Source organism: Falco cherrug, chromosome 4 (assembly GCF_023634085.1).
Source record: "Falco cherrug isolate bFalChe1 chromosome 4, bFalChe1.pri, whole genome shotgun sequence".
NCBI lineage: Eukaryota > Metazoa > Chordata > Aves > Falconiformes > Falconidae > Falco > Falco cherrug.
The window spans coordinates 87,239,761-87,267,175 of NC_073700.1; the positions used below are offsets into that span (position 1 = coordinate 87,239,761).

General features: G+C 39.0%; 1 protein-coding gene across 2 annotated transcripts in view; it reads left to right on the top strand.

The window, feature by feature from the left end:
* The window catches only part of CNTNAP2 (contactin associated protein 2), a 1,159,973-nt gene that overhangs the window by 943,496 nt on the left and 189,062 nt on the right, over positions 1-27,415 (top strand). For both annotated transcript variants that reach the window (XM_055709318.1, XM_027816209.2), the window contains one exon: positions 18,359-18,486. In XM_055709318.1, the coding sequence (XP_055565293.1) occupies positions 18,359-18,486 (128 nt within the window). The remainder of the gene's footprint in view (positions 1-18,358; positions 18,487-27,415) is intronic.

Here is a 27,415-nt window from a genome sequence, read left to right on the forward strand (position 1 = left end):
TTAAATTCTATAAATTGTTTTAATGTCATGGACTGGGTGAGGTTTTATCTTACTTACCATTCATGTCTCCCTCCTGTTTTGTTTTGGGGTTTGTGTGTGTGTGTGTTCCACAATCAGGGAAAGCCCCAAGCTTTCCAAATTATTGCTTACCTGTAATTAATCATGGCTAGACATTTTGTCCCAGCCACAGCCTCCCCCCAATTCTCCAGCTATTTTTCTTTCTTCTGCCTCCTGTTCATGTGCAGAATTCTATAGTGATGAAAATTAATAAAGGTAGGAAAATAGGATCCTTGGAGATCCCTCAAAGTTTATAACAGCTGTCTGAGTATGCAATGGAGACTTTGTAAATCAGATCCAAGATAATTTGTTGCATTTTTACACATTGTTGTTTCCAGCAGTCTTTAAATTGGCGTTAAAATGCTACATGGCTTCTTTACATTAAAAGTGTGTCTGTATGAATAAACTTGCTGATGGGATTCAGATGGCTTTTTTTCCTATTTTGCTGATGAAGAAGAAATGTTGTACTGGGGAGACATCGTTCTATCTAAACCAGTATCTCCCTGTTGGCACAAAGAGCAAATTAGTTACAGAGATGATGAAAAAAATCTGAAGGCATTAAGAGTTACTGCACATCCCTAACCCAGGCTTCAGATTTTCATTTCCTATTGCATTGATAGGAAATGGGTAAGGAATAACTTTTAAACTCAATATAGCTAATATAACTTGAATAACAAGCTGCCCAAGCTGAATATCAAAGTGTCCAGTTGCAGAGCCTGCAGGGGTTAGGCTTCATAATTCTGGGGTCTTCCAGTTATTTTGTACTATTATTTGTTAAATGACAACCAGCTGTTGCTGGCTTACATTCCTGAAATTTGTGGACTTGACTTAGGTGAATATGCAACAGTCTTATGATTGGCTATGAAGTCCTTGTAAAATTACAGGTCGAAGATCATCTTTATTTTGAGACAAGGCAGAGAGTACTTTGATTCCAAGTATGTTTTATTTGTTGATACATTTTTACTTATCAGAGGATGTAAAAAAATGATGGACAAAAAAACCCCAAAAAACCCAAAAAACACCAAAAAACCCTTCAGTAAATAGGAAGAAGAATGGCATCTGGAAAAACTTACTCCTCTGGCAGCTGGCTTTGTTTCCTAGACAAATTCAACAGTTTTCTGGTGAATTATGAGTTGGTTCACTTTCTGCCTGGAAGCAGTCTGAACAAGCTGCAGGTTTTTTTGTAAAACTCAGGGTCTGTTTCTTCCCTGGTTCTGTGTCAGTTGTGCTCTTGCCATCTCCAAAACATGATGAAACATGCGTTATATGGAATCAAAATTTAGCCAAAACACAATTTTGTTCTTGCTTTCATTGTCAGAGTAGTAGTTCAGCTCCAGCTGCTAAATAAGTTGCGTGTTTTTTGGATGTGTGTGCCATTCTTGCATTTTATTGCTGATGATTTTTATGCTGATTCGGTCTTTTAACAGAAATTTTTGTATGGAGCACTTATTTGTAGGTGGTAAGCATGACAATGCGTGAATGAAATAGTTCCAGTTTGTAGGGGAAAATGGATACACTGATCATTGTATCTCTAGTTATATCATTTGTTCAGTTGGACAATTAAGAAAATCATGTATTTGTTTTTTTAGCCTATCAGTTCAACCTCGGTGCAGAAACATGTATGGTAACATCTAGACAAAGACTGCTATGATCTGCATTTTATAAAAGACCTTATGTGCAGTTGTTTTAGTGGAGATTTGTTATCTGACCTTCATATAAAGGGAATTTATGTTATTCTTGGAAGAATGATCCAAAGTTTTTCATGCTCGGTGTGCAGAATTATGGGAAGTCAAAAACAGTTGACAACAAAAGATTCTGTCTTATGCTCCCTCACAAGACTAGGTTTACTGAAAAATAAAAAAAAGTTGAGTAACTGGCCTGTTGTAGTCGGAATCCAATAATAAGAGAAGAAAGCCAACAAATCTATGAAAAGGGAGTTTAAACTATACAGACACAATTGTTAATTTGAAGCATCTTTGTAAATTCTCCTATGAAGATAATTTTTTAACAATGGTATCATCATCTCCATTTTATAATGGAGAACAAAGGAAACTAGAAAAATTGAGAACATACAGTATGATTTGATTAGGGGATAGGTGAAAAGTGGAAGAGCTGAAAAGGGAAAAATGTGGGGCTTGTGAGAATGTGGGAGAGCACGAGCAAGACATTGGGGATTATCCTGTGTGGGAATTCGGTCACAGGGCGATGGGTCTTTGGCAGAAACCCATCCTAAAATGGCTGTTAAAATTGGCATTAGTTTGACAGTTTCTGTGTTTCATCACATCATATTATGTACATGTACTGTGAAAAAGCAGACAAACTTAGTCAGACAATTTGGTATCGTAGTCATTTAGAGGCAGTACTGACTTTCCTTGTGGTCATGAAAGACCAAATATAATAATAGGTCATTGATCCTCTCTGGGATCTTGGGCTGTATGGCATTAAAAGAAAATAATTAATAATTGTCAATATAAGTAATGCAACTACCATATGCTTGCCTCAGAGGAGAAAGTTGTACTAACAACACCTCATAAAATAGATCTTTGTTATAAAAATAATTAATTAAGAATAATGCTTCATAGCAAAGTCTCAGGACTGATTCAGAAAACTTTCAGGTTTCATCCACTATCATCCCAATTTCAGAGGAAGGCAAACAATTTTGTACAGAAACTTGTTCTCTGGTTGTATTTTTGAATATTTGTAATTTCTGATTATTTTCTAGAGAAATATATTAAAATTATTTTTCATTACTTACCTTAAAACAAGCTATGTTAGTGGCTTCAGCCAAAGAGGTATCAGCAGTATATTCTGGTTTTTATGGGTCTCTCCTCCTAAAACAACAAAGATCCCAACATCAGCTCTAAATCTTTTAAAAATTAGCAGCTGGTTTAAATGAAGATCTTACTGTCTGTTTCAACCACAAATATGTTGCATCTTGATAAAAACATTTGTTAAGCACTCTGTAAAACACTAGCTACCTGTGAACAGGAGTACTTGGGCAAGTCACTTCTAGTTGGGAATACCAAAGGTAAGTTCTAGATCTGCAAAAGGAACTAGAAACTACTGGCGAGTAACGCTGCCTTTATCGCTGTGTCAGGTTTTCCACTGTGGCCGGTCAGTACGGTAGCATGAGAGTCGTCCTTCTGGAGGACTCGGAGGAGGTCTCCTTTGACTAGTTGCAGACGTGTGCAGAAGTTACAGATGTGGCAATGCCACTTTATCTCACTGGTCCACTTTTGTCATGGTAGGAAGAAGGTAGTATTGCCAAATTGGGAGGGGCTTGTTTTGCCAGGTAGAAGTACAACAGAAAACTCCCCGAGTAGTTTAAATCAAATACATATTTGGACTTTCTGTAATGGACCTTACTAAACACTGAGCTGGAAATATTTAGATTAAAAATCTGTATTTCAAATTTATCTGTAATAATATACAATATAAAACATGAAACTGATTCCATTTCTCATCATTGGCAATAGAAATGCATCGTTAGTATAGGGAATAGCGGATGCCTTTCCCCACGACCGAGCACTTTGTGGAGAGGCAGGCTCCAGGTCTGAAGATTGTGAGGGAGATTTTATTTATGCACTGCTGCATGCTATTACCTCATTAGAAAAGGGATGGCCACTCAAACTGCAAAGAATGAAAACCGACACTGCATCATGATTTTGTGTTTCTTGGGGAACTGCATCAAGTTTTTTTTAGTCTGTGATGTCAAATACACCTTCTCCATCAATCCGGACACTTCACGTAGCTTTAGGGGTTAAGGCATCTTTGTCATCTTTGCACATAAATATCTTCATTTTTTTATTGCTAAAAAGACCTCAAAGATCTGCTTTGACAGTAAGGCCTGTCATCTTCACAAAATACAAATTATTTTTTGGTAGGCACTTAACTGGGGACCAGCACTTATTTGTACTTACTAGGTATTTGTAAGTATAGCAGAATAGATAATGATTCAGAAGCGTTGTCTCATTGTCTGCTTTCATTCAAGATTTCCTGGAAAACAAGGTGGCTAACCGTATCTCAAGGGTTCTCAACACGGAAAGAAGATGTAAATAATGCACAGTAGAACTGCTAGAATGCATACTGACTTTTATTTTAATTACAACTCCCTAGAATTCTCAAGGAAATGCAAGTTTCATGGGGGTGCTACATAATCTAATCTTCTATTTTGTTAAATCTTTTTTGTCAGTCAAAGAAGTGAACAAAAAACAGAGATGGGGGAATTGACTCAATGCAAGTCTTGTCTCAGCATAAATTGAATGATGAAAACTGGAAGCTGCCCCTGTAAACAAAATGGGGAAGTATTTTGAAATAGTATTAAACGTATGTTTTCTTCCTCTGTCAGAAACTAAAGCAAAATAAAGAAAAATCTTATTTTAATCATATCAGGGGTATTTTTTTTAAACATTCAGACACTGGACCATGTCTTGCTTACTCCTGTTATTGATCTGGAATGACTATTGTCCCTGAATTGAAGAAACATAAAACTGTTATTTCTGGTAACATTAATTTTTTAGGGTTTTTTACAAGTTTCTGTAATGATTACTGAAGCTTCAGCTAAGCAGTTTTTCAGCTGTTCCAGAGTTCAACAAATTAGTTGACCTTTTATAGCTGCCCATACTTAACTTTCTTAACTTTCTTAAGAACCTTCTAGCGATGTACTTCCAATATTTATAGAACCTACCTCCTCATGATTCTTATATGATTTCTGTTTCTGCTTCTGATATATTAATGCTTGCAAATCACTTACAATCTTCTATAAATCCTTATAAGCTCAGTATAAATTATACTGATACAGCTGACAAGTGTATCTGCAAACCTTCAGATTCTGTTGTGTGTATTGTCAGCGAGTCCTCTATAATCTTAAAACAGATTATTATTATTAATAATAATAATTTTCTTCTGAAGCCCTTAGAAAACATTTTGAACACCTTAGAAAACAATTAGCTCACACCTTTCTGTTTCTGAACTTACCTTCTTTAAAGATACATGAACATAGTTTCCTCACTGACTCGATTTCTGCTTATTTTGTGCCTTTAAGATCTTCCTTCAAGCAGTGTAATACCTTGCTCAGAAGGAACTGGGTTAATTTCACTCAGTATTGTTGTTCCACACACATGGGGCCACTTTTTGTCATTTGGTAAAGAAAAAACAAGAAGGGAAGTTCACATGCAGTAGAATGCTGTTAACATACCTACATAGTGCATACAAGTATAGCACAGACCTGTTAATTGGTATAGGATCAGCTTAAAACAGATAGGGGAAAAAAGCACTGCTTTACACAGCCAGTGTAAATACTGAGTGAAATTAACCCAGTTCCTTCTGAGCAAGGTATTACACTGCGTGAAGGAAGATCTTAAAGGCACAAAATAAGCAGAAATCGAGTCAGTGAGGAAACTATGTTCATGTATCTTTAAAGAAGGTAAGTTCAGAAACAGAAAGGTGTGAGCTAATTGTTTTCTAAGGTGTTCAAAATGTTTTCTAAGGGCTTCAGAAGAAAATTATTATTATTAATAATAATAATCTGTTTTAAGATTATAGAGGACTCGCTGACAATACACACAACAGAATCTGAAGGTTTGCAGATACACTTGTCAGCTGTATCAGTATAATTTACTTGTCACAGGTAGTGACAGGTGAGTGTGGGACAGAAGTGGCCACACTCACATGCCTGGCCTGAGTAGCATCTCTTGTTGCCGCTGTCCACAATGGGACGGTGGAGCAGGTGGACTCTTGTTCCAGTCCTACAGGTCATTTCTTCTAGTCTTATATCCTTCAGAAGGCTTTTGGCAAGGCATATTTATTCAGCCATGGTTTTTGCCTGTGGAGCCAGGCTGCTTTTCAGGGTGGAACTACACTCTTTACACAGTGTTATGTGCCATGAAATAGTTGGGGTTAGCAGCAGCTTATTTGTCTCTGCATTGTCTTCCATCTCCCATGTGCTAAAGTGCAGCATTATCATTTTCTCTAAAAATACATTGAGGTAACGTGAGTGAGAAGAAATATTTATGCTAGCAGACATTTATGAACACAAAAAGTAGTGTCCTGTGAATCAAATATTTACAAATATATTAAACCTGGAAACCAGGTTTTCTAGTCATCAAGAATGAAGTACTAGAATAGCTTTTAGATAAGAGTATTGGGGGAGAACAGACAAAATCTTCCCCGTTTGGGATGTTGTTGTGGTTTAACCCCAGTAGGCTGCTAAGCCCCACACAGCTGCTTGCTCACACCCCCTCACTGGGACAGAAGAGAGATGTGGAAAAGTGCAAAAACTTGTGGGTTGAGATAAAGACAGTTTAATGGGTAAAGCAAAAGCTGCATGCAGAAGCAAAGCAAAACAAGGAATTTATTTGCTTCTTCCCATGGGCAAAGCAAGTGCTCAGCCATCCCCAGGAAAGCAGGGCTGTGTCACATGTAATGGCTGCTCGGGAAGGCAAACGCCATCACTCCGAACATCCCCCCCTTCCTTCTTCTTCCCCACATTGCTGAGTAGGATGTCATGTGGTGCGGGATATCCCTTTGGTCAGTTGGGGTGTCCCCCTCCCAACGGCTTGTGCACCCCAGCCTACTTGCTGGTGGGGTGAGGGGAGAACGCTCACCTGAAAATGCCTTGACGCTGTGTAAGCACTGCTCAGCAGTAACTGAAACATCCCTGGGTTATCAATTCTGGCTTGGTCACAAGTCAAAAACATAGCACCATAGGAGCTACTGTGAAGAAAATAACCTCCCTCCCAGGTAAAACCAGTGCAGATGTGATCAAAACCTGCAGAAGATTAGGTGCTGCAGCTGCTTGCAAGAGCAGTGAGCTGTCCCCAGTGACTGCAGCCTTGCCCGCATTGCCTGTGTAGTCTACCTGTGTAGTTACAGGTAGAAGCGATAGACATCTTGGCATCCCTGCATCCTTTAGGCAACTTTTATCTCATAGATCTGTTTTAAGGCAAGAAGCATCTGCAGCAAACTACATTTAAGCCATCAGAAAGGAAAACATGCATCAACATTTGGCAAATTAACATACTTATTCCATTAAAACGCAGCACAACATTGTCAAGGGTCTCAGTGCATCAGCTGCAAATACCTAAAGTATTACATTTTAATTTCTGTCTTCACCAAATGCTGATGAAAATGCCACAGCCTGAGAGATCAGAGAAGCACAACCCAGTTGCTTCAGTGTCAGCTTCCCCATAAGCACTACCCAGGACTGCTCGCAGTCCTGAAAAGCACCGTTCTTATGGGTAAGGGGTGCAGGTATTCGGACTTCTCACTCACTTCATCATCCTCCTCCTTTGACCATGACCTTATTGTCACAGGTTGTTAGAAACCCATGGCCCAGAACCTTTTCAGTCCACATCATCAGGGCTGTGACAGCACATGCAGTAAAAAGTCTTGGGGGAGGGCTCGTCGGGTATTGTACCAGGAAAAGACAGGCTCAGCTGAGAGGGAATTGCATTAGGAAATAAATGGTGAGTTCTGCTAAGTTTGCTTCGGTGTTTTGTGAAGGAAAAAGTGGTGATGTGTAAGGAGAGTTGAGCTCAAAGGCTAACAAGAAGAATAATGGAAATCCATCAGACCAATAAAGTGGAGTGATCTGGCTAATGAATAGGTCACTAATCCTGTATAAGTGTGGTCAACAAAATGCTAAACAAATACTTGACATTCCACAGTCAGTGCAGCAAACCAGATTTTTCTAAACAAGGGCACCTCCATTTGGCCTAGTGTTTAGCAAGAAGTACAGCATGCCATACCTTCCCTGTAGCTCAGGTCCTAATCTCAGCCACTCATAATGCTGTGAGTAAATTCAGTGAGAGAATCTCTAGCTACAGCCCCGCAGTTGTACACATTGCAGGAATACCATTTTTTTAAAACTTCCTTGTTTAGTGTCTTTTCTCCTTTCCCCTGTTATTGCAATACATGTCTGTGGATATACATGCATGTAGACAAGAGTTAAGGGTATTATAAAAACTTGAAAAGACTATAAAGAAGTCAACCTGTGGATAAAGTTGCTTATCATTGCAAAACAAGGTGATCAGTCCTTTTAGCAAAAGCACTAAAAAAGTAACCTAACTGAGATGAAATCAATTCTGAGAGACATTTGTGCATGTTTATAAGCAGGGGGAAAGTGACAAGTATCCATGGTTTGCTTGTGCTTTATAGCCAAGTGTTTGCATAATGGAAAAAGACATCTGTTAATTACCTCTGTGCTGCACCATTGCTTTAAATGTGCTTGAATATCTTGGAGCATTCAGTTTTAGGTAATTATTTCTGATGAATGGGGGTACATTTAAAACATTTTGTAGCGGGATATTTAATTCTTCTTCTAACTAGAGCGCTTTCATGATAATAGGCCCCACTCCCCTTCCTCAGTAGATGTAGCAATATCATGCATTGTGTTTATAGCACAATTTGTAGATAATCCTCTAAGATTTTTTGTTGTATTTTGTTTAGATTTTTTTAACAATGGCCCTTACAAATTTCTTCTTCCATTTGGCTTTGGTATGCATGATGTTTGAAATAGCTGTTTGCTCTTCACCTCACCAGTTCCAGGATAATTTAAGGCATCTACCTTTCATAGTTTAAACCAAACAGATGATGACATCAAAAAACTATGAAACTGATGACTTCACTGTACTGAGAGATGTTTTTAAGCAATTAGGAAAATTGCTTAAATGCAGAATTTGTTTTCAGACCAGTTTTACTAATAATTTTACAGTTAGAAACATTTTTTCTATTTATTAAGTAAGCCAAAAGAAAAAAAAAATTTGCATGGTCTCCAATTCCAACTATAAACAGCAGTAGGTTAAGAAATCGTTATGCTGAGTAAGGAGCTACAGATGGACAAACTGTGCAGTACATAATATAGACTAAAAAAACTGGTCATCTGTCCTACTGGGGTAAGTGCCCCCTTGAGAGAAGCATCACTGTTGTGGGTTTGTCTTCTTCCACATACTTCCAAGAAAGTCAAATGGGAAGTAATCTTCTGGGGCTGAGACTGGAGACGAAATTCAAGTATGATGTCATAGTTACCTCTAAGGACCATAAGCAAGCTGAGGTCTTCCGAGGGCAGATAATTAGCAGGTCGTGTATAACACCATAAAAAAACCCAGTATTTCAAGAATAAGAACTGATTATAGATACAGAAAGTAAGATGTAGTTGTTACTATTAAAAGTTGAGGTCAGTCAGAATAGAAAGATCTTACTGAAAAATAAGCTCAAATACCTAAGTTTTCTTAAAAATCAGTGCAGACGTGATTGGGGCCTTTACAGAAAGGAAATAAATAGCTGAATAGAAACTTTGCTTGGCATTTTACTCTTAATAATATATGACATTACTTCTTTTCCCATCTTCTGTCTCTATTGGCTACTTAGTTTATTATTTAGAAGAAGGATGCTGGTATGCTCTTTTTCCACATGGTATCTAGCAAGTAACATAATTTGTCTGTGTCTTCCAAAATGTCACCTGTGATATGGAAGTAGGATAAGTGTAATTTCTTACATGGAGGAGAATCCAACGTACTTGAATACCACATTTTTCACGTAAGTCAGCTTTATTCTTATTAACAAATTCTGTTTTACAGAAGCCCAAAAGTAAGGCTGAAAGGGCTCAGATATCATTTACATTAAGAATAAACAAGCCCAAATGAAGCAATAGGTTGGCATAAAAAAACAAAGGGGAGGATAAGCATCAAAAATGCTAGCAGGAGATACAAATTTGGAAGACCGAAACAACCTACTTACAGATGCATAGAATCATAGAATCATTTAAGTTAGAAAAGACCTTTAGGGTCATCGAGTCCAACCATTAACCCAGCACTGCCAAATCCACCGCTAAACCATGTCCCTAAGTGCCACATCTACGTGACTTTTAAATACGTCCAGCGATGGTGACTCAGCCACCTCCCTGGGCAGCCTGTTCCAGTGCTTGGGCACCCTTTCAGTGAAGCAGTGTTTCCTAATGTCCAATCTAAACCTCCCCTGGTGCAGCTTAAGGCTGTTTCCTCTCATCCTATCGCTTGTTACCTGGGAGAAAAGACTGACCCCACTGCCTACAGCCCCTGTCAGGCAGCTGTAGAGAGTGAGAAGGTCCCCCCTGAGCCTCCTCTTCTCCAGGGTAAACACCCCCAGTTGCCTCAGCTGCTCCTTATCAGACTTGTGCTCCAGCCCCTCCACCAGCTTTGCTGCTCTTCTGTGGGCATACTTATCATGTGTATCAGGGAGATTTTGTAAGGTTACCTAATCAAGCACTCTGTTCCAAGGTGTGAACAACCTAGATTTTTTTCCCCAAATATTTGTTGTCACAGCTATACAAGCAACTGAAGAGGTAAACTGAATCACAGCACCTTTATGTTCCCCATGGTGCTTTTGTGCCAAGCGTAGGTTTGTTTCATTGCTGTGTGAGGTATATGCATAGATGTGATGGATATAAGGATGAATGCTACAGGAAGTGCTGGTGAGAGGGTAGGATCAATGGTAGATGTTTATACAATTGGGTTTCACTGAAATTTTCTAGGTGCAGTAAGTCCCATACTTCATTAAGTTTTCTGGACCTCATTCAACACTAAGTTATGCACTTTAGTACCTTATTGAACTCAATAGGCATATAGGGGCTGAAGTCAGCATTAAATATAGCCATCTGTTATTTTGTCATGCCATACTCAATTATTTTTATTTAGCTCTTTCAGTCATGTGAAATAAAACTGTCAAAGTTGTCAAGAACTCCAAGAAATGAAGCCTCTGTGCTGCAGCTCTGAGATTTTTAATATTTCCTCCAATACAGATCCTTGTGCCTTAAAAATCCAGCCAGAAGCACATTTGGTCTGATAGTTTGATAGGGTATGATCCAAAGGCTTGTGGAGAGTTAGCAGAACAGATAAATGCAAATAATTCATCATTTATCTGCATAGATCTTGCAGTAGTATATTCAATAACACAGATATTAAAACCCACACATCTCATTAGGCAACAGCTTTTAGTGTACACACAGTCAAATGTCACCATTACTATAGTGCATTCAGATGTACAAAAATGCAATTAAATGTAATTAAAAATGCTTGGGATTTTAAATTAGAGAATTTTTGAAACAGGTGGTAGTATGCAGTACAGTCCTTCATGATTTTCTTCCCTCAGAGCTAAGGTAGCCTACTATTTAATGGGAAGCTTCAGCATGTGTGAATGGATCATGGAAACAGGTTTCTCTTGGTCAAAGTGATTAGGAAGAAAGATATATAACTTCCTGGGGCATGCTGAATAGTTGAATGGAATGTTTAATTTATTGTCCATTTGATTACACCTGTTGAGAACAGGTTTTTTTAGGTTTCTGTTGTAAAACAAAGCATTTAAAAGTTTCTGAGGATGACTAGAAAACTTTTTTGGTTTTATCAACTATTATTTTTCAAAAGATATTTTTAATTTTGAAATATTTTGAGATAAAAGAATCCTACTGTTTTGAAAATGCCAAGTGACATTTTTTACTGACTTTAAACAAAGTTTTTTTGAGCAAGCTATTTGCCCTTTCCAGTGTCAATTTTTCTTGGAAATCCTTGTACCATCCCATTTCAGCTCTAGGTCCACACAAGTGTTTTCTTATTTTGGCCTCAGCTGCATCCCAGGTACTCGTGCCTCCATAGTTACCCAAGGTGGAAGGGATATCCCAATAGGAGATTCAGTATTTCTCCCAAAGGAAATGCCACACACTTCCCTCTCCTACTTAAAAAAAATTCAAACTGGAACTGAAAATTGTCAGATGCAAGGATCAAGAGGTGGTGGAGATCAGTTACAGCATGGTAGGGTTACTAGATTCCATTCTTAAAAGATCTTTGTATGGAGGTAAAAAAAAAACAAAACAGTCGGGTCAGAGGAGTTGCTGGACCCAAAATGAAGAGGAGCCCCACATTTCTTTTTTTTCTGGGAAGGAACACTGAAGAAATGAAGTTCATAAGAGGAGCTGCTCTGCTTGAAGGAGAGACCTTCCGTCTGCACTGTTTTGTTGGAAGGAGAACACGAGCAAATACTCAGAGAAGGCAGATTTTCCCCTGAAATCGATCCATATTGTTCAAAAGAAAGCAGAGCCCAGTCTGCTATCTCCATTATTCACCTTTTGCTGTAGTTATTAAATTTCTCACAAACTCCTGCTTGAGAGGAAAGTTGAGAAGCCCTTTCAGGCAAGAGCACTGTAGAGCCAGTCTAAACCACCCCTGTCTACTTCCCAATGGATTTTTGAAATGAGGCATTTCTCCCCAGTTTCTCAACGTATCTTGCTTCATCTCTCTAGCACACATGGAATCAGAAAGTGCCATGATAGCATTGATGCGTCTTCTGGACTTCAGGGTTCCTTCTGAGTTGCCAGAGATTTCTGTCTCTCATCTCTTGCCAAGTGGAGAAAAGGGAAGAAGTGGAGCAGGCTTCCAACTTCTTCACTCAGAAGGTCTCACCAAACTGCTTGGTGGTACAATTTCAGCATCAGGCATCTTAAATTGTTCAGTGTAATCCCACATGCCTGGTCCTACTAGAAAGTGTTTTTTACACACTGTCTTTGGAAGACGTGTGGTGGTTTAAGTTTTTTGTAAACAAAAGTAAATAATCAAGATGTTACTAACTTTTTTTGAAAAATACGCTTTTTATTAGCAAGTCTTGGAATTATATACTGTATACCTTATGAAGTATTCATTTTCAAATCACAATTAAATCATACAATCCTCATAAGGGTGTTTGTAATAATTCAAATTAACCTGTGTTTAATTAAAACGATTGGTGTTATGGGATTATAAAATTTGAGAGGTGTCCAAAGGAGCAAATTTCCTAATGTAATTCTATTTTTTTTTTTCATCTTAAAGGTCAGGAAAGGGATAGACTGTGTAAAGTGAAAAAGGAGATCTAAGCCTCAATCCCAGGAAAAAAGCGTGAATTAAACATGTCTTTGCATGGCTATTTTAAACTGGTATACTCTTCAAAGAAGGTTTGAAGTTCCTGAAAGTAACTTAAGTGACTTCTGCTAAATGCAAATTCCAGCGTTTCTTTTGTAGGGTTCATTGTCATTGAGGGTATTGTAAATGTGTTGATCATTCTTCTGGTGGAACTATTTGTGAATATGATGCTGTGTATTAAATTAATCTAATCTCGTCCATCTTTCATAATTTCTGAACAAGGATTACTTATGTCTGCTGTACCATCAGTTTCATGTCTTTGATGTATGTTAGCTTTACTAATGGAAGTCAAAGGATGGACTTGCTTATGTGAGTAATTTGGTGCTGGGTAAGTGGTCTTTCATCATATAGTTTAGATTTTCAGGAAGTGAGCGCACTCAAAAAACCCAAATCAAAACAAAAAAACCCAAACACACACACACACACACACAAAAAAAAACAAAACCCAAAAAAAACCAAACCAAAACCAGAAAAAACAAAACCCCAAACCAGACTGCTTCGCTGTTTTACTTCTGCATTTTCTACGGAAACAGACCTCTTGCAAACCCTTGTTAGCACATAGCTGATAGTTGTACCTGCACATAAGCTTTGCTTACCCAACCAAAACACCTGATACATCATAATGAAGTGCATGTTGCTCAAGGTTGGTGGCACTTTATTGTTTTGGTTTTTTTACCAGTGTGCTAGAGAAGAAGCTTCACTGCCTTAAGATTAGTCTTAATTGTAAGAGTTCAGACTTCTCCTTTTGCTGTTAGGAATATGAGAACATACTTCATAGGACCTCAGCCCTTCCAATGGCAGCGTGGAAAAAAACTTGAATTGAGTTATGACTCTGTCAGTTTATATGATCCTGTATAATAATGAGAAATTTTCTGTAATACCCCTTGGCAGACAAATCAAGGGTAAGTCATTAGCTCCAGCTTAATGTATAAGGGTAACTGAGGTGACAACACCTGTGGGAAAGGGACGAGATCTGTAAGAAACCCTGAGAACAGCAAACTGAAGTGTAAATATGTTTTTAGCCTAGAGTTTGTTGGCAGTTTACAATTCCTAAGAAGGACAGAGCCCTGGGAACAGGCTGAACCTAGAAGTATGGCTTTTTTGCTACATAGTATGTACGTAAAAAAGTTAACTAAATTTTACAAAGCCTTTCAAAAGTTTGCTACTTCTGCTTTAATCCTAGTTTTTGCTTGCCCTGGTTTTAATCCTGCTAATTAAAGCTTGCTTATTTCCAAGTAACTCACTTCCAGATTATTAAGTCTGCTGCCAAAATTGCATTGTTCATTAAAGTCTCTGTAATATTAGCTCTTCTTAACAGTTCTAATATAAATAACATTTTTGCCAGATATTTTTGGAAGGGAGAAAATACTAATACTTGGCACATCCATACCCTTCATGATCTTTTTTACAGACATTCATTTGCAGATACTAGCTGGACTGAGCTGTTTTATACCTCCCTCAGACATATTATGGAAATTCAGGGATTACATTAGAGGTGCTTGCATAGTAAAAAGACTGGTCTTGTGAGAGGTGGACAATTGTATGCTTTTGAAATGGAAATACTTGGGAGTTTGTATTCTTCAGACTGCTGCTAATAAATATATAATATGCGTTGAACACAGCAATTTCAATCCGGTAGGTGTTTTATATGAATTCTCAAAACAATTCCAGTTCTTCAGCTCCTGTAAGCCTATCTTTTAAAATTAAGACCATTCCTACCTGTAGTATGTTTTTTATCTGTTTTCCTGTGTAGGACTGGACCAATAATTAAGTGATGTCTAACCAGATCAGAGGAAATAAATTATTCCAGTAACAGAAGTCTGGTTGTATGAAAGCATTATATAAACAAATAGTGATACAGAATCTTATCATTACTTCGAGTATGTCATTTGCTGATATATGCATAATGCATTTCTTTTTTACATACCACAGAAGGCTATAAAGAGTAAGTAGATGATCGTAATCAAAACAATGATAAATCCTACACTAATATCTACTGCTTTCATTCAAAGGCACCCTGAAGCACTTCACAGACTGTTTTATATAGGAAAAGAAATTAGAAATAGAAAATTACATAGAGATTTCATCAATATCTCGTGGTAATAATTACAGGATTTGATCAGATTCATTCATCTCCCATTTGGCTATTAATAGGAATATGACACACTCTGAATTCAATCTTTATTCTCTTAAGGGGTTTTTCTTTGGTGAGGAAAAACTTCAGAGACTTTCTCCACCCTCTTAATGTGCAAAGTCTTTAAATACTGGCAGAAGCATTATCACTTGCTGAACTGAGTGTTCCAGCTGTGGTTATTTCTAAGTGCAAAGTACAAAGTCAAGCTTTATAATCAGCCCTTGGTTTATAACTTTTATGACTTTGTCGGCCCTGATTAGTATGTCCAGAGGAGCTACTGGTACCTTAGAAAAGCGTAACAGAGCCACTCCATCTCCTGAGTGTATTCATCTTTTTGGTGCGTGCCTGGGCCAAAAGCTATCATTACCCCTTTTTTTTTTTTTTTTTTCTTTTTCTTTTTTTTTTTTTTTGTTAAGAGCAAATGAACTACACAGGTTCTGGTGGAGAACAGACAGTGCAGTTTTCTCAGCTCTTAGTCCAGTTTTCCCAGCCCTCCACAGCTTCTGCCTGCAGAATGCATTTCCCGCAGTGGCAAGACAAATAAGCGATTATCAGAAAATAAGGCTAAGTCTGAAAATGGCAACAGCTTTAAAGTGACAGTATCACTAAAAACATAAATAGAATATTAACATGAGTAGAAACCTGACTAGTAAAGAGGGAGAGAATTGTTGCTGCTCCTTTTTATTTCCTTCACAGAAGCTGCTGGTGACAGGAAAAGCACTGTCCTTTGCTATCCTTGTTTGGAGCTGAAATATTAGCTCTCTTTGTGAGAGGGGGAAGGCGAGAAGAGAAATGCCAATAGTTTTCTTTGAAGAAGCCTTTATTTTAAATAGATATGTCCATCTTGAAAGCATTCTTTGAAATAGTAACAATCAGCCGGGAAAGCCAGTCTCAGAGGAAAATCTCAGAAAGAGGAAAGCGATGACCTACATTTATCCTCTATTAGAAGGGAGTGGGTCCCATGGATACAGGTCTTTAGCAGAGATGGAAGATTAGATCTACATACCTGCCTTTGTTATTCACCCTTTTCTTTCTTAAAGGGAAAGTCCTTTAATCTCCCTTTCCTTATATCGCCCGGTTCCAAATTGATGAATGCGATACCTTTGTAAAGGGCGTTGCAGTTTGGATGAAAGGCAGTTTGCTAGAGCCGAGCACAGTCAGCAGGAGCAGCCTGTGCGGTTCCCCTCTCCCATGTTGCCTCCTTCCTAGCGATGCCCTGGAGAAGCCTCACCTGCACGACACCTGCTAGAGCTTTGTCACCCCGGAGAGGGTTGATGAGCTCCCCAATGAGATGGACTGGGGGAAGGCAAGGGCTCTGCAGGGGAGGGGCACGCAGATTAAGGGAAACAGTCATCTGATTGAAAAACTCTAGTAGTTAAATCTCCAATTACTCTCATCATCAGAAAGAACAGGCCTGAGTCCAGTGAACTGTTGTTCAAAAATGTGACAGTTGTTTTCTTAATTACTTCAGTTGCGCTTCTTTGAAAAAGAATGGTTTGCCTTCCATCTCCTGCGACGGACCCAGTGAGGATGGTGACAGGAAACGCTACTGGAAAACAGTACCATGCTACTGGGAAACTGCAGGCATCGCCACAGACTGTGGAGATCCCTGCTGTGTTTCCCAGTTGTTAGCAATCTAGTGAGTCAGATCACGGAGTCATCCAAGTTATAGATGAAAAAGACTTTTCGTTTCCTGGGATCCTTACAAGTCACAAGCATGGTCACACTTCAGTAACTTTTCCAGATCCTGAATTCATCTGTCGCGACAGAGGGAAGACACAGTCACTCAATATGAGTGATCAGCAGACTTCCTTTATTGTGTCTTACAGTCATCTTTTATGCCTTGTTATAATTAGCTCATACATATTACAAAAGTTAAGCTCATTATTGGTTAGTTGCCTAAATATCAAGCCCGCCTCTAGTTTCTCTTCTATAGTTATTTGTTCCCACCTGCAACATTCTTTACCGACCGCGATCTTCCTGTTATTGTGTAACAAGAAGAGCCAAGGACAGTGTATTTTTGCTTTACTTCAGATAAGCTGAGTGCGATGTGCATTTTTGTCCAGCCAGCTGGACTATGTCTATGTGACCCTTTTCAGCTAGCCAGTTATCCACATTCATCCTTCATTCTGTGGTAGTTTTTGAACAAAGGAATTGAGTTTTAGATCAAAAAGTTGCTTACTTTAGGTACTCAATTACATGACAAGGTACTGACAAAAAGAAAGAAGAAAAAAGAGAGCAATACATGGATTATTTTTCTTCCTCTTACTTTGATTTCTGTGAAAAAGTGCAGTCCTAACACTATAGATATGGCGCGGGTTTTTCCTGTGTGGCTATTTTTGGCCTTCCATGTTGTTATGGAAAAAAACCCAAAACAACACCTGAGAGATGAGGTACCTAATTAAATTTGGGGGTTTTTATTTTCTATTTGGAAGAAACAATATGCAACATGCCATCTGGAATCAGCTCTTGAAGTGATAAAGGAAAAATGTTATAACTGTGCATAGTGATTCCATCTAGGCATGGAAAAGGCACCAGGTTACTCACTGCAGTTGAAATGAGGAGCTTTTAAGCATGACTCTAAATTTAATTTTAGTGAGCTTGCTAACTAAATCGGGGTTTGAGCCTGGTGCTCATAGTTAGATTCACAAGTTTAGGCTTTTTTGGACTTAGACACTTAGAACTGACAGGACTAAGATGACAAGCCTTTTGGGGTAATTAGTCTTTAATTTCTCTTATTTAATGTAATACTAAAAATGTTAAATATAAAAGCAGCAGCGTTTCCTTGGTATGCAGAAGTCATATCATTAGGATAATAATTGGCAGCAACCAGAGCAAAAAAGATACACTTCTAGGAAGCATTAGGCTCTTTTTCCCTCTCAGGAGACATCAGCAAGGAGGTCAACGGCAAAGTGTTACCTGCTACTATGGAGCTGGTCAGTCTGGGAAGCAGGGAGACTCACATAAGCCCAGCAGAGTCCTGGGCTGGCCACAAAGCAAGCTGCTCCTCTATGTTCCAGGCTGACAGGAGCTGCTATCCATCTGTGTTCCAGCAAACAGGCACTGTTATTGCTCAAACTGATATCGTTTGAGACATGTTTTTAGATGGTGACACTGTAATGGTGTAACTGCTGCGTACCCATTCTTTTGGTGCTTATTTCATGGAACAATAGCAATGATCGAGGAAATTATTGTAATAAATTTCACAATTGCTTTCTGGTTTTTCTCTCTCTCTGTGATACAGGAGAAAAGATGCTGGGATGTTGTCATACAAAGAGCACCTACCAGTCAGTCAGGTAGTGGTTGGAGACGTTGACCGGCCTGGGTCTGAAGCCAAGATATCTGTGGGGCCTGTGCGTTGTCAAGGAGATCGTAAGTTGGCTGGGTTTCTTCCACTTACTCTTGGGGAGAAAGCAAACCAAATTGGAAATGGGTAACTTTGTACACACCCCATGCAAATTCAGAGAAGTGTCTGTCTACTCAGAGACTTTTTTTCTGTGAAAGCTTGATGTGATTTGAGAAATTTTGTCTATGAAACTGCACATATAATGGCTCGTGTTTGCATTTAAAATATCGATATTTGTTTTTATTTTATGGTAAATGCAGCAAGTTTGATTATTCAGCTAAGTTTATGCAGATATAAGCAGTAATACAGGTTGCATAAGAACATCTCTCACCATCTCTGCTTCTGTTGAATGCTCTTGTCAGTGTCATTGTCATTGCTGTGCATGTGACTGTAAGATATGGTTATGGGATATAAATAGTAGCATGATGGCAAAACTTGTTGCCGTGAATTCTGTTTACAGGTGTATAAAATTGGACAAGATTGTTATCAGCTGTTAACCATATCAGGGCTTGATGTTTGCATGTAAAACATTGGGAGATTTTTAGTGGTAGTCTCTGAGTTCCAGGCTGCGTGCTGGTAGGAGGTGTACATCCTCCAGTGTGGTCAGCAGGTCGTAGAGTAAGTCAGTTTAATAGATAAATTTCCACCTCACATAAAAAAAAAAAAAAAATACAGATGGAGTGAGGAGGATTGTATTCTTCCTTCAATCTATTTTATATTTCAGAAGATGAAATTCATCGCCGCAGGCAGAGCAACTGCTTAAGGCCCTTTTAAACCACAGTTCAAAAGCTTAAACTCTCTGAAGTTGGCATGCGCGTTAGATCTGTCCTCTGTATTTGAAGGCCATCCTGTTATAAGAGGTGCTGTAAGGAAAGGTTGCCTGGTTTAATTTCCAGTAACTAGTATTTGCATGGTCTACAAGGAATACAAAACCCATCCTCAGGTGCTGGTGGAGAGTACGATAAGTCAGCCTATGAGATGCAGTGATGTAGAAATACCGAATGGGTGTGCACAGTACATGCAGGTTGAACAACCTGCTTCGATCCACCATCTAACAGGGCGCAACAGGGATGAGTGTGGTTTGCCTTTCCTCCTCTGCCACTTTACAGCTTTACAGTGCTCTCCATCTGCATGTTCCTAAGTGCTTTACAAAGGAGGTCTGCATTACTGAATTATGTCAGGGGCTGAACATGAGCCAGCAGTGTGCCCAGGTGGCCAAGGCAGCCAACAGCATCCTGGCTTGTACCCAAAACAGCGTGGCCAGCAGGGCCAGGGCAGTGACCATCCCCCTGTACCCGGCACTGGTGGGGTCACACCTGGAATCCTGTGTTCAGTTTTGGGCCCCTCACTGCAAGAAAGACACCGAGGGGCTGCAGTGTGTCCAGAGGTGGACAGAGGGCTGGGGAAGGGGCTGGGGCACAAGGCTGATGGAGAGCGGCTGAGGGCACTGGGGGTGTTCAGCCTGGAAAGGAGGAGGCTCAGGGGAGACCTGGTGGCTCCCTACAGCTCCCTGAAAGGGGCTGTAGGCAGCAGAGGTCAGTCTCTGCTTCCAGGTAACAAGTGACAGGACAAGAGGAAATGACCTCAAGTTGTACCAGGGGAGGTTTAGATCAGATGTTAGAAAAAAATTCTTCACTGAAAAGGTGCCCAAGCATTGGAACAGGCTGCCCAGGGAGGTGGTGGAGTCACCATCCCTGGAGGTGTTTAAAAAACATGTAGATGCAGGACTTAGGGACACGACTAGTGGTGGGCTTGGCAGTGCTGGGTTAACGGTTGGGCTTTATTATCCTAAAGGTCTTTTCCAACTTAAATTATTCTATGATTATCCCTGCCTTGAGGTAGAGCAATTAATCTCAACTGAGAGGTAATCGCATACTCAGGGTCATCCAGCAGGACAAGGACATACGAGAGTTTTCTGGGTCCCAGTCCAGTGCCCCAAAACCCAGTGCCATTGCTCAGGGACCCAGCTGAAGCGCTTAGCCTCTTTTTCTGCTTGTGGTCTTTCTGGATTGCGCCAGTGATCCCTCCAGCTTTTGTTAATGAATCTGATGCCTAAGAAGAAGAAATAAATATCATAGGATGTTTGCAAACTTTCACATCACCTATTTGGTGCTTATTTGTGGTGTTTGACTAATCACAGGTCAGTTTGTGTTTGCTACTCAGCTGTGTTTGATAAACATTCTCATAATAGGCTCTTACAACTGATGACTAAGAAATAATGAATAGTATGTTCTTGTGTCTGTATTCCTCATATCCTGAATCTGAGTGTTGCTAGAAATATCAGTCTCTAAAGTATGAGCCATTTCTAAATATTAGTATAAATGAAACCTTATTTGAGCAGGGAGTAGCCTTTATTAGAGTGTGACTGAGTGACACAGCTATCTGGGAAACTGAATGGATGTATTCCTAATATCGTGATTAATTGAATTTTTTGTTTGAAATTACAGGTATGATTTGTAGTTTTAAAACTTTGCCCATGAATAAATTTGAGTTTACTTCCATAGCTATATATTATTGTCAAAAAGCTGTTATAAGGTTTCTCAGAGGAGATAATATAAACCCCAGTCCTTTGCAGTTAGCAAAAGCTCCAGTTTTATGTTCCCACTGCATTTACTAAGCATTGTCCTTCATATTCTTTCGTGATCCTATACACTGTCTCACAGCTTGTGTAAAACAAGGTTTCTGTGCTTTTGTTCCAAAGGGAAGGAAAATCCAAACTGCTGAATTTGTGGAACGGGGTGTTCAAAACCAATTGATCCATGTTTGGTGTATTACGTGCATCAAAACCAACATTATTAATACTAAAGAAGTTGACTCTCATCACAGCCCAAGGAGTTCAGTTGCATGTGTTTTGTATGTCATTATCATTGTCTAATTTTTGAGGGTGGTAAATGAAATTCAGTTAGAGGTATGAAGACTTGCAGAGAAATACAGAGTTTTCATCTAATTGGAAGGAAGAGGGAAAAAGTCAAAGTGCCTAGCCAGTCAAATAAAATTTTACCTAAATAGGTAAATTTCTCATTGGATTTCTCATTGTGGTTGTAGAGCCTGCCAGTACTGTGACAACTTATCTCATGTTGCCCTGAGGGTTGTCCATGGCACGTGATGTATCAACCCACAGCCCAGTGACATTTAGCAGCACATGAAGGGCCATATGCTCACATCAGAAGCACAGTGTAATTTGCTATGCACTTCACAGCTACTTCTGTCTAACATCTAGAGACACTGCTACATCACCCAGGCCCAGTCACAGCTGTACCTGAGAACTGTAAGAGTACTTCAGAGCTACTGGCATTTGCAGTCTGCAAGAGCAGACAGCTGAAAGCTTGCTGTTTCAAGGGCAAGGAGGATTAAAGAAAGCAAAAATATGCCTGTTGGCTCATGCAGTTCCCTTCCTCCCATACATATCAAATTCTTAAAAAATCATTCAATTGGGGCCATAACAATTGACCGTTCCTACACTATTGACTGACTGAAGTAAATCTGAAAACCATTCATCTTGGTGCCATTTGTTTGACATGAACCAAGGAACATTAGGAATGTAGTACACATTGCAGAATCGTAATTGTTCTCCTATTGCAAAAATCACTAGATTCTTCGTTCAGAAATATAGATTTTATTTTGGTCCCACAAATGACAATTTCATTTTTCTATTCCCCTGATTTATGACCTGATTAAGGCTGCTCCGGGCAAGCTTGGATGGTGGCTATTGTTGGAAATAAAATCAGAAAACTTGGCCACGCACGATTATCCATCTTTCTGTTCCAGAAGTATTCTTCATATTTAACTGCACTCACAAAACACTATTTGCATCCTGAAAAGTAGTCAGCAAAAAGGGCCTTTATTATCCTCTAAAGATCTACTTAAGCTGCTGTGTTCTACCAGAATGATGAAAACTCATCTGGTCATTGTGGAAAAAATCCCATAAATCTTGCCTGTGGGCTGCCTTGTACCTTGGATGAAATTTCGAGGATTTCTCTTTTCCATTTGATAATTTAGTGTTGAGGAATGCCATGTAAATATTTAATGATTTTTTAAAGTGGTGACCTACCAGGAGAGCAGACTTATCCAATTTTATGGAGAGCAGGTGCATAACCAGGATATGGGTGCAGTGGGCGTTTTGGCATCGTATTGCATCCAAAGATCAAGCAAGGAATTTATCAAATGTCAAGTCTACCCAGGCTTAAAGCAAAGCCGTCCTTCCTGGCCGCTGCTGTATGAGCGTTGTGCTCACAGAATGGCAGTGGCAGTTTATCAGCAGATTCTCAAGATCCTCTAACCTGAACTGTAATGAAAACAGGGAAAACACAGATCTAACTTTGACATTTACCAGCCCTGAGACTCCATAGTAATACTGGATAAGGAAACTACTCTTGTTTTTCTCAAGTGATTGTGTTTTGTGCAGATCAAGAAAGAAGGGCCAACATAGAACATTAATTAATCAGCTTTACTGTTCAGGTTAAGTTCTTTGAGACTACTTAAAATCCCTTTACAGACATATTACAATTGTACTAATACTAATGCAACAGCACCTGGATTCCTCAGCCCCACTGCATTTGGCCTTGTCCAACCAGTAACAGAAAGACCTTGTCTATCCCTTTATGTTATTCTACTGTAAAGCAAAAGGGCACTCTGAGCTTTTTCCCTTTAAAGAAGGACACACATATGTTGGGGGTTTCCTTTCTGTCCAAGCTCAACCTGAGGTGGTAGATCAAGGCTGCAAAAATGGATCTGGTAATTTGTTTTGAAACCAAACTGAAGAGCTTAGCTTACTGTGTTGGGGCTATTGCTACAGAGATTTCGTAAATAATCATATTGAGTCAAAATTACTTTTGTGACTTTTGGCACCTTTTCAAGACTTTCTTTTCATCCCCCTTAGGAAAATACTGGTGTTCTCAAAGCTGCTATATTTGTAACCTGATAAGAGTATCCTTTTCACAACAACTTCCAAGGATTTTGAGTCGTGTCTGCTCTTTATAAGTGCAGAGGGGAACAGGCTGACTATTCTGCTCTAGATTTGCCTTTCTCCTTGAGTCTCTTTTCCTTTTGTCCCGTTTCTGCTATAGCAAAGGCAGATTTAAGGGGGAGATGGTTTTTACACAGCTCAAATTTATGTTTTTTCCATCTCCTCTGATATATAGTTTTTACTTTCCCAGTAAGACTTCAATTCCGGAGCCACGAATCATCCTTTGTATTTTACCTCTATTATTTTTAATCTTCAAAATGTGGAGGAGGAAGCAGCTGCATTGACTGTGGTTCTCTCTAAGCTAAGTTCTCATAAAGACTGGTATCAGCCCTGTTCATGTAGGACCTGCAGTGACAGACAAAAAGTCCCCTTGACAGATGACAGAAATTCAGGGACAAATCAAAACACGATTCTTACATCAGTGCATTGATTTTGTGTGTGCGTGTGCGTGGAACTGTGTGTGTGTTCTCAGGGGAAATATACCTTGAAATCTTATTCTAGTCAGTGATTTTGACCGTGGCTCGTCATTACTCCTTTCATGACCTGATGCTTTGTTTCTTTCACTTCCAAATATTGCTTTTGGCTTTACTCTTGTACTTTCTTATCAAAGGTTCCAGTAGAGTTGGCTTATTTAATCAGACAGTGGTGCAGACATGGGCATTTTTGGGGGCTCTGGGTTTGTATTAAACCCACTAAATCAGACAGCCGCTGCCAGGGTCAGTGCCTACAGACTGGTATTTATATATATATAATACATATATAGTTACCCCTTATGCATCACATGTGCAGGTTGGTGACTCAGAACTGTTACTTGTCATGAAAAATAAATCTATTGTTTCATCTGCATGCTTAGTCCATTTTCGTTACATTCCAAATTGAGGACATTTTCAATATCTTAAACTTGGGTTTGAATGGTACCTCCTGAGTTTCAGAAAAAAAATAGCACTGCACTTTTCAGTAACACATGAAATGTATGAACAAAGTCAACTCTCTAGTAGGATGAACAATGTGTTGACTCAGACCAGCAGTGACGCTACTGTTACATATGCAGGTAAAGTAAGCTGGAGAGTATCCCAGAAAAAAATAAATTTGAATTGGTAAAAGATCCAACTGGAATTTCAATAGAAGCAATTAACTCCTACTGTCTTTTAGGCAATGTTCCAGCAATATAGTGACTTGTCTTACAAGTTACTGGAAGTGAAAACACTGTATCAAATGAAAGTTAGCATTATTGATAGCCCCCACTCAAAAACCAAACCAAAACAAACAAAAAAAGACAAGCCCGAGTGTTTGCAGCTGGCCTCTTAAATGTATAAATAGGTGTGAAAAAAAAATTGGGGTTTGAAACTTCTGAAGCAATGATTCCACTGGAAATTTGTGTGATGAGATTACATAGCTGAAGTTTAGGCAATTCCCATTTGAGGTGTGTACTTCTCTGCTACTCAGGTTAGAAAACTAACAAAAATTAAATTTTTCTACATTTCCCTATTTTTTGCTTGCATGACTAGATATATCTATATCTATTTATTTTTACGAATTGCTTGACTTTGCAGTCCAATGATACATTCAGTAGATTAAATCCAGGTCAAAACTTGATCCATCCAAGAATTTAACTTTTTTTCCCCAGTAGCTGTAGCTGCCTTTAGTTAACATAAACATAAACATTTGTCTGCTGAATTTCCACAGCCATTACCCCAGCATGTCTTTACATGTTGCAGTGGATTGTATCTCAAGCAATTCAGGTGGAGTACAGATTGACTCAGAGAACATCAGGACATTGTGCTCGCTGGTTATGACAGTGTTTCTGATGCTACCAGCAAAAGAGGAGAAAGAAAAGTTTCCTTTCAATTAAAGCAGCCTGACAAACAAGAAGGACTATTTTAGACTAGTTTGATTTTTTCAGTGGATTTTGTTGAAGGCAATAAAATAACAGTGTCTGCCTTGGGTGGGGACCATCCAGTTCAGTTAATCAAATTACTGTCATTATTCCTCATATGTGGTTACCTTCCTCAGAGACACAACAAAAAAAATTACCCACCAGGTCAGCTCTCTCAAACTTTCTAAGGCAAGAAATTAACTTTTTTTACAGTTGTTTAATACCTGATTGCATCATTCCCTATAGTTAAGTCTATCCCTTTCTCTTCACCTTTAACCCTGTTTCATACTGCGTACTTTGTTTCTGTTGTTAATTTATTTTTGTATTTGTGCAGAAATGTTTTCTGCAGCGGGTGGTGCTGGAATGCCCTCCTGCAGTGCCTTGGTGTTCCTGAGAGGACTCTACCTTCCTCACCTCCCAGGAAATCTCAAGCTCTGGCCAGTTGTCTCGTACAAGTATGGGCCATTTCTGGCCATAGGAATCAAATTTTGCCTGGCCTGAAAATAGCAGCTGGAAAACCTCCATTGTTCACATGAATTTAGGGCATTTCTCTCTCACCCTGAAATATACAAAGGGATTTGAAGGTGGACATAGGCTAGAGTATGTCCTCTCATGGCGTCTCTTACACATATCCTTGTATCCTTCCTAAGCAGGAAAGTGCTCCAAGTACTAACGTTTTTGGCTGGTAGTTTTGTCATTCTTTTTTTGTTTGCAATCAGTTCTCAGCAGCACTGTAACTACACTCAGAAGTGATTCTCTGATGTTGTAAACCAAAAAACTTTGAGTTTAATTTATAACATACTGTTATGTAAGTTTTCAACCAGATAAGCTCTCCTTTAGATGATCCATGGTGGACAGTACCAAAACGAGAAGACCAAACATCTCTGGAATTGCAGATCAGCTTGGAATTGTTGAGGTTTGGAGGGTGGGGGGTGGTAGGTGGTGTCAACAGCATTTGAATATGTATGGCTAAAATTATTTAAGTTCCAAAAACTATTTTCCTTCTTCATGGCAACACTTCATCTGAGCTAATCATTCTAGATACCTTTCTCCTACTCCTTTGCTTTTGTACAACAACAGACATTCTGGCCTAGAAAATTGGGAGGAAATAGTCTCTAGAGCACTGTAATTCATTGAATTGTAATTCACTGTGACTTCCTTGGGAGCTCTTTATACATACCATCCTGAATGTAAGGTTCCTTTTATATAATCTTGAAAACCCAACAAGACATTTGTAAGATTCTAGATTTCTGTGTTCATGCACTCACTATAAGCTGTCAACATTTCTATTGTAGAACACCTTTTTCTAAGGTTTATAACATGACCATGTTCAAACTTGGCGTACAAGTGTATTCATGGAATAAATCCTTGTAAAGTGACCCAGTTTTAACAGATATCATATTGACTTTTATATGAATATTCTCTAATGTATCGCGCTCACTGTCAGGTTTTCTTCTGTTTGCTTTCTGAAAGCAAAAGCTAGCCATGAGTGCTCCTAATCTCATCGAGCAGGAAGAAGTAGATATCACATAAAAATTAACCATCGTCCTAGAAGGACATGTCTTTTTATTTCTGACTGAAGCAGCAGGATGCCTGCAAATAGTGCAAAAGAATAAAGGAACAGTAGAGTTAAAATTATAATTTTGGCATATTGGGAAAACCAGTTCCCCATACATTACAAAGGTTGTGCCATAGGAAAATCAGTAATCCAAAGTTAAAAAAAAAAAATTAAAAAAAAGAAGGAACCTTTATATGGGTCTGAACTTGTTAGAACATGTAGAAGGCACATCCTTTCAACAGCAGGCATTGACTCTTGATGTAGTTTGACCCCTTCATTCTTTTCAGGCTTTGCCAAGATCTAGTAGAGTCTGAGTGGTTCAGAAGAGTGAGACTTCTGCTGCTTCTTCCCGTACTGGTGGCATATGGAAATAGTATAGATTACACTTTCATTTAGTGCATATTTTCATTATGAATACAATTTACATTGCTGGAGACTTTTCCTTAAGGACAAGAAAACAGTATGCTCTGAGTATCTCTTTTGAGGGGAAATGCATTTAATCCTTGTCATCTTTACTATATACTTGCCTGCCAGTTACTTTTTCTGAATTTAGGT